The following is a 7,492-nucleotide window of genomic DNA, read 5'->3' on the forward strand; positions in this document are numbered from 1 at the left end:
GGTTCGTGTTATTACTCTCGCCTATAACGAGATATACTTATAATGATACAGTGGTATGATTGTCGCTTCGGGTATGCCTTTGGTTGAAAAAGCCAGAAATGTGACAGGTCTCGGGTTCGAATCCCGATTGAGCCCATTGTTTTTGCAATTTTTTGAGTGTCACATGTCGGAAGGGAATGAATAGGGCAAATCAAGAGCACATAAGGACTGTTAGATACCTTGATAGCAATAGCAATATTGTCGCACTTCCAAGTACTACTTTACCCTCTTGCTGAGTGTACCCCAGTACTGAGACAAAACGACGTCAACTGGCCTGGAAGGTGTTCGTAGGCGGCGTTCTTGGGAAGGTGGGGTTAATTGAACCTACGCATATCATTATTATTAGCCAGCTACGACTGTTGATGCAACTGACTCACTTTGTTCTCCAAAAAGTATGGCCACCCGGAATTCCGTGTCTCAACCAATCTTGTCAGCCTCACTTTTCCCAGGAGCAGACCAACAATCCTCCATAATGACCTCGACCTTTTGAAACAGACTTTGAAACCGACTTTGAATTCTCCCGTGATCATGTCGACCGACCGCCCTCAATTGATGTGATATGTGATGTGGCTTTCCTCGAGCTCCTCCAAGCGCTCTGCTAAATCGACATCCTCTCCTCGTCCCACCTCTCCCAATTCGTCAGCCTCCCGGGCGACATCACCCGGATCTGCGCTCGCCGAAGTCCTTCGCAAGAATCCTTTCCGTGCCGCATCAAGAGAATCGGTAGTGATAGACCAAAAAGAAGATGAATCAGTCCAGTTGAACAAGGATCTGCTGGTACTGGCTGATTTCTTTCCAGATGTCAACGTCGAGGTCTTTCGAGAACTTCTGGTGAGATTCGACGGCGACAGCAGACTTCCCCTTTGCATCGAACAACTATACAAGTACAAGACAGAATGGGCCCGTGGTCGCTGGAGTGTTCCCCCAAGGGACCCTGACCATGCCATTCCAGTCGAGGAGCAATTCCGAACAAAGACTTATACTGATGCGGTCAAGCGCACTGTCACTCGAGAATTCAGCAGCCTCAACACCAGTGCCATCGATGCGGTTCTTGCAGAAGTGAATAACTCTTATACCAACGCGCGTCCCACGCTACAAAGATTGGCCAACAAGACTTGGAAGTCGACTTTCACCGGCATCTTCAGAAAGAGGAAATCCCTCTCTGAACCCTCGTCGACTCTTCTGGACAAGTCCAAACTTGAAAATGGCACAGTGCGATTCCTCGCCACAGGTTGTCCCGAGTTGGATCATGAACTGGCACGTTTGTTCTTGGTCGCCCCGCCTCTTCCACTCAGGGGCAGAGATCAACTTGCAATTGATCTGGAATTGGCAGAAGCCATCAATTTACAGGAAGCTGAAGATGCTGGCGCTCTTTACGAATGCAAGGTCTGCTACAACGACATCACTTTTGAGAATTTGTCTGCCTGTTCACTAGATGGCCACGTTGTGTGTCTGGACTGTGTGAGAAGAACACTTAATGAAGCCCTGTTCGGACAAGGCTGGGCTAGGTCTATCGACGTAGGAAGGGCCACCTTGAAATGTCTGGCATCTGATGACTGTCAAGGAGCCATTCCTGCGGCCCTCGTCCAAAGATCGCTTTCCAAAGAGAAATCTGCGTCTGAAGTCTGGTCCAAGTTCGAAGAGCGCCTTGCCGACCACTCCCTCCAAGCTTCTGCAATGCCCTTGGCTCGATGTCCATATTGTCCCTACGCCGAAGCCGATAGAGCCTACCATGACAGAAGCTACACATCCACCTTACGATGGCGCCTGCGCAGGCCGAGGGACATCAGCACACTTGGCTTCATTCTCCTGCTTGAATTATTACCAGCTTTGCTTTTCGTCATGATACCCCTCCTTGTACTGTTTCCAAAGACTTTCACATCATTATTCTACACTGCTCTCGGTCATCTTGCTCTCCATCAAAGAACCACTAGGTTTGTTTGTCGACGCGAATCATGTGCGCGCAAGTCGTGCCTCGAATGTCTCAAAACCTGGCACGACCCCCATATCTGCCACGAACCCCTCATCATCTCATTAAGGACCACGGTGGAAGCGGCACGGACAGCCGCCGTAAAGCGGACATGTCCTCGCTGCGCAACCTCTTTTGTCAAGTCGTCAGGTTGTAACAAACTGACCTGTGTCTGTGGGTATAGCATGTGCTATCTCTGCCGAAAGAATATCGGCAAGACTGGCGTTGAAGGAGGCGAAGGTTACAGACATTTCTGTGAACACTTCCGTCCTGTACCCGGACAAAAGTGTCTGGAGTGTGACAAGTGTGATCTCTACCATGCAGAGGACGAAGACGCAGAAGTGAGACAGGCAGGGGAAGAGGCCGAGCGACTCTGGCGCGAAAGAGAGGGCATGGTGGATGTCAAGGGCCTCGAAGACGCAGTTGGCAATATCGCTGGTCAGGATGACTTCTGGACTCGCCTTCTCAATGGGAAATGGTCGGTTCAAGGCACTGTGGATTGGGTTGTCGAAAGATGCATTGTCCTTGAATCTGATTGATTGATTCGCTGATCAACATAAGACTGTACGACAGATTTGTGCCTACGCTACACACACGCTACAGCTACACGCAAGTAGAGCAATGATGAAATGACATGACTTGACATGATTGTCTTTTTTTGTCTCGTTTCGTTTAGGACGACCTGTCTACATCGCACATAGCGCACCACAATCACTGTGGCTAAGAGCACCTTGTGCAACAACAGGGTGATCGATATCTTCTCTCTGCTCGATCTGATCATGAATTGACATCTAGTCGTCTACTTCCTAGTCGTCTTAGCCTTACATGTCTTCCCAAGTATCTGAGTCGTCTGGGCCGTATGGGTCGTATAAGCCGTATGAGTCGTCTACGTCGAAACCGAAATTGCGAATTGGATCGTCCGGCCATTCTGGCCAGTCCGGCATTTCTGGATCGTCTGAACGGTTTGAACCGTCAGAGTCCTCTGAATCGTTAGAATCGTCTGAATCATCCGAGTCCTCGGAACGATCCTCCGAGTCCTCCGAATCATCTGAATCATCTGAATCATCCGAGTCGTCTGAATCTTTGGAATCGTCCGAATCTGTCGCTCGTTGGGCTCTTTCTAGCTCCCGTCGCTTTTTCATCTCGGCCCGTTGCTGCTCTTCGCGCCTCATGACTGAAGCGGACAGTTCCCAGCGAACAAGTTCTTCCTCGCAAAGGATGCTCTTCAAAGACACCTGGCTCTCGACAAACTTGAAGTGATCGAAGTAAAGTTGAATGATGACCGGACGCATGCCTTGGTCGTGTGGACTGATGACCTTGAGAATGTATCTCAGGGTCTTGGGCGCCTCGTCGCGCTCATCCTCCATCATGCGTGTTACTCTACTTGTAACCCTATGGGCAGCTAAGTAGGTCAACGCCTCGAAATCCAACATATCCGAAAGTTTGTATACGAGTGTATTGATTCGTATGGCTTCGAGTACTGGGTTGCCAACGAGTGCAAGAGAAAGTGTTGCCTCACTCTCGTCACTTGACGTGTCGGACATATCGCTTCGCCCATCCCCATCCCCATTCCCATCCCCATTCCCATCGCGTGGGTCCGCATCCAAGGTGATGCTGTTGTTTTCGATATTGCTGCTCTCGTCCTTATTGTCCACCTTTGCCATCTTGCAGTCTTTCTAGAACTGAGGGATTTTGCGCTCATCGTAGTCATAGGTGTACAGGTATTCGAGCATTAGTGCCATGATTTCGGGTTCCACTTCGGGAAACTCGATTTTTCCTTCGACGGCTTCCTGTTGAAGACTGTCAGTTGCCATGTCTGAACCCAGGATAGATCGAGAGATAAAAATCAAATAGTTTGTGGTTCAATAACGAAATGGACTCACCTTGAATCGGCCACTGCAAGCCACGTCGAGCACTTTTGGCCCAGCACACACAACGATGCGATGGACTTTGAACTCATATCCACCACGACAGATGATGGTCAAGTCGGAATATTTTCCAGTTTCAAGGAATTTCAAGACCTGGGCGGATCTTGCGCCAAGCTTGGTGCCTTCGTATCGGCTGGATGGTCTTTGTTTGTAGGGGTTGGGTTGTCGACACCACATTGTTGGTCCAGGAAATTCTGGGACTTGGTTGATGGCACACTCGCAGTTTCTTAGAACAGACCAACACCTCGATTCAAGTGTTTTGCCTTCTGGACTTGACGCGTGAATTAGTGCTTAGGCAGTTTTGGCGAGTGAGGTTACTCTAGTGAAGGAGAGCTGGTGAAGGTGAAGTCTAAAAGTGAAATAAACCATCGACCATCGTAATTTTGTAATCGTTATTCGATACATGTAAATCACATGTTTCCGCAACGAGTAGTAGGCGGAAGGGAGCAGATTCCCTTTGACCAGTAAACCATACTGAAGTTCTCCCATGGTCGCTGGTTGATCACAGATGAAACACAAATAGGTTTTTCGATATGTGACAAGAACTGCCAACAGATGCTCATTGTAGATTAATTAACAAATCCTAGATGTGGGATACACACTGGGTGACATTCATTTCATCGGTTGAACGGCGCTCAAACTCTTTCTCATTTCTTGCCTGTCTCATAAGCATTCCTCACTCTGCCTCGCATTGGAAAACGCTCATTGAGGATTGCTTGCTCCGTCGCACTAGTTATTGACAAACCTGGCCCATTCGTACAAGGGATGGCTGTAGGGGTCAACGAATCTCTGGAGCTCTCTATCGATGATCGTCCAGTTTCGACGCGTAGTCTGCTCCTTGATTGTGAACCAAGCTCCTGTCCCTCGGAATTTGTCTCCAATTCGATCAATTCCCCCATTTTGGCAACAGTTCCCGTACGTTCGCGTAGAGCTTTAGGTCCAATCTTCCTCACCCACCCTTCCAGAGTACCGCCTAGATCAACCAGTCCGGAACTGTTTGAGCGGGTGCTACGTGACGAGTCAACACTTGCCCGTGGGGTGGCACGTGGAGTTGGTCGAAAGGAGAAGCCTGTTCGCGGAATGTCTTCTGGAGCGAGGAGGTCAGGTAGATACTGAGCGAACTTCTTGTTCAGAGGATCTTCTCCTGGTCCAGGCCTTGCAATTTCGGTACGCAGACCAGAGAGAGTCCCAACTCCACCAGGGCCACGCAGAGAATCTGCAAAAGAGTTGGATGAGGTGGTTGTACTGGCTGAGCGCTTGCGTCCAGAGTTCAGACGAGCCTGCAAAGCGGGACGACGGACAGGCGATGCATTCAAAGACGCACTTATCTGGGCTGCGTGAGTGGGAGGGTGTCGTAAAGTATCAAATGAAGATTTGGGAGTGGCGCCCGGGGAAGTCGTTGCCAGTGTGGAATTCGATTTCCGCCGAGCTCGAGGAAAATAGGCCAGTGCCCGGCGGGGCACCCTCAAAACCTCCACGGGTTCTTTGAAAGATGGGAGTACGACCCATGAGTCATGCCTGAACGTCACTTCCTCTGATGAGGGCGTGATAAAGGAGATGGGCTCTGATGTGAGAGTAGAGGAACCAGAAGTCGGGTCCTCAACGGTTGAAGGAGTAGAGAGAGGAGAGGGGTGGAACAAGTCCTGAGACAGGTATGGACTGTCGACTTTCCTACCTCGTGCTGAGCATGCGTCAAGAGGGACCAAGACATGTGTACGTGTCTGTATATTGTCGTTGGGCCAGAAACGATTGACTTTTCGAAAGGACTCTCCTTGACAGTTGTACTTGATGACAACGCCTGCCATAGTGTCATCCTTGGTGACTTTGTGCATGTAAACCAATGTATCTTGACTGGAATCAGGCGAGATCGAAAACGATGTATCGCCATTGGAATCTCTTCTTTTATATCTCCCAATACTATCCTGGGTGTCGGCCGCAGCAGCAAGTAACAATGCCTCTCTCTTTTTTGCCTCGAGCTTTGACTTTCGCTCTGCAATTAGATCGTGGGTAGGAGCGCTGGCACTAAAGTTGGGACCCCATTCGAGAGCGGGTTTGTTGGTGGAAGAGTATAGTCTGTCCTGCCTCATCCATGCGGGAGTCTTGAAGGGGGCATTTGACTTGTCCTTGGTCGATGCAGGGGATTCGGATCTCAGGAAACTTGAGGCAAGTCCCTGAATTGAAGACCATGGTTCCCATATCACTGGCGTCGTGGTCTGTGACTGTTGCGAGCCTGAAGAACTCAGGCCATGCAACTTTGAAGTCCTGGCCGTTCTGGGTGTGTCGAGATCGAGATTAGGGGAGACGCCTCGACTTGGTTGGCGAGGGGGGGTTGGAGCGATGGAGGTGAGGGTGGCGGATGATGTTGAGACGGCGGTAGAGTCGATGTTATCATCGCCAAGGTATGAGATGAGGCGAGCGCCTCGAGGACGAAGAGTGGAGTTACTATTGTTGGATGACTGGTACAGGCCCGAGAGAGACCCGTTGTTCATGGCTACCCTTGGAACAAGGTCGAGGCATCACATTGATAGATGGAAGCGGCGACATGAGTCAGCTAGGAGGATTGGCTCCGGTAAGGAAGATCCATGAACGTTGTGGACGAGACCGTGTCTGTAGGAAGGAAAGGAGCGTGAGGCCTTGGGGGTTGGCGTGTGATGATGCCCCCAAGACAGTACACCCAGCCGGCGACGCACAAGGCAACAAAGCGTGCTCCAAGTGTCAATGGGTGTTGGACTGCGGTATATTCCTGTCGTCCTCATATATAGTATTGTGGTTTGACCATAGCACTCAGACTTGGAGACAGTACAATGTTGGTTATGGTGTGCGGTGACTACGGAATGCAGCTGCTGGGAAGGACTCTCTTTGAGGGGATGATGACACCCGCCATGAAACGGATTGGGTTAGATTGAGATGAGGAAACAGAGTGGCTTAGCGGCTCGATTCCAGTTGCGCAGCATACGGAGTATGTCTCGGTGCCTACGGGGTACCTAAGATCCCCGGATGGTCAAGGAGCAGGAGAGGACTATAGGCGGCTTGGTTAGCCAACTATGGCTGTTTCCTCCTTGGAGATCCTCCTTGGAGAGTAGGTTCTGGCCGCCCATAGCGCCAACTGAACCCCACATTGTCTGTCACCTTTTGGTGCTTTTCTCTTCCAAAGATGCTCCTGCTGCCCTGCAGTTTTTATCCCTCTACTCGTAATGTTCTTTGGTGGGTTGCGACTTCCCCAGTCTCCAGCTTAATCACGTGGACATCAATCGACCTCCCCCATGCTCCCCTCCATATCTGTGATTCTGTCACTGTGCACCGATGAAAGTAAAACAGCTAACAAGATTGAAAATTCTTTTACCTGTGCATTGCCAATCGATTCTGTACTTCATATCCCATGCAGACGTTCTAGCGTCAGAGCTTCATTCATCTATCATAAAGGATGGATTCATGTCTCTGAAACCCCCATGACCCCCCCCCCCCCCCCCCCCCCCCCCCCCCCACCCCACTCTGATCGCCCCATTCATCGATTTCCTGCCATTCAGTCATTTTTGCTCAATTTTAGCCTTACACC

General features: G+C 50.2%; 3 protein-coding genes and 1 non-coding gene across 4 annotated transcripts; 2 read left to right on the forward strand and 2 right to left on the reverse strand.

Annotated features, from left to right (window-relative positions):
- Positions 1 to 36: 36 nt before the first annotated feature.
- Positions 37 to 133, forward strand: PV10_07078. Its single transcript has one exon. It is a non-coding gene; the product is annotated as a tRNA-Pro (tRNA).
- Positions 134 to 406: 273 nt separating this feature from the next.
- Positions 407 to 2,659, forward strand: PV10_07079 (uncharacterized protein). Its single transcript, XM_016371940.1, has one exon. It carries the CDS (start codon positions 604 to 606, stop codon positions 2,545 to 2,547), a length of 1,944 nt encoding a protein of 647 aa, XP_016221272.1. The 5' UTR covers positions 407 to 603; the 3' UTR covers positions 2,548 to 2,659.
- A 170-nt stretch (positions 2,660 to 2,829) lies between these two features.
- Positions 2,830 to 3,672, reverse strand: PV10_07080 (uncharacterized protein; the record flags this gene model as incomplete). Its single annotated transcript, XM_016371941.1, has 1 exon — positions 2,830 to 3,672. The coding sequence occupies one exon, from the start codon at positions 3,670 to 3,672 to the stop codon at positions 2,830 to 2,832; it is 843 nt and encodes a 280-aa protein (XP_016221273.1).
- Positions 3,673 to 4,493: 821 nt separating this feature from the next.
- PV10_07081 (uncharacterized protein) lies at positions 4,494 to 6,760 on the reverse strand. The gene has a single exon (XM_016371942.1). It carries the CDS (start codon positions 6,423 to 6,425, stop codon positions 4,584 to 4,586), a length of 1,842 nt encoding a protein of 613 aa, XP_016221274.1. The 5' UTR covers positions 6,426 to 6,760; the 3' UTR covers positions 4,494 to 4,583.
- Positions 6,761 to 7,492: the final 732 nt, after the last annotated feature.

This window comes from Exophiala mesophila, assembly GCF_000836275.1.
Source record: "Exophiala mesophila strain CBS 40295 unplaced genomic scaffold supercont1.5, whole genome shotgun sequence".
Taxonomy (NCBI): domain Eukaryota; kingdom Fungi; phylum Ascomycota; class Eurotiomycetes; order Chaetothyriales; family Herpotrichiellaceae; genus Exophiala; species Exophiala mesophila.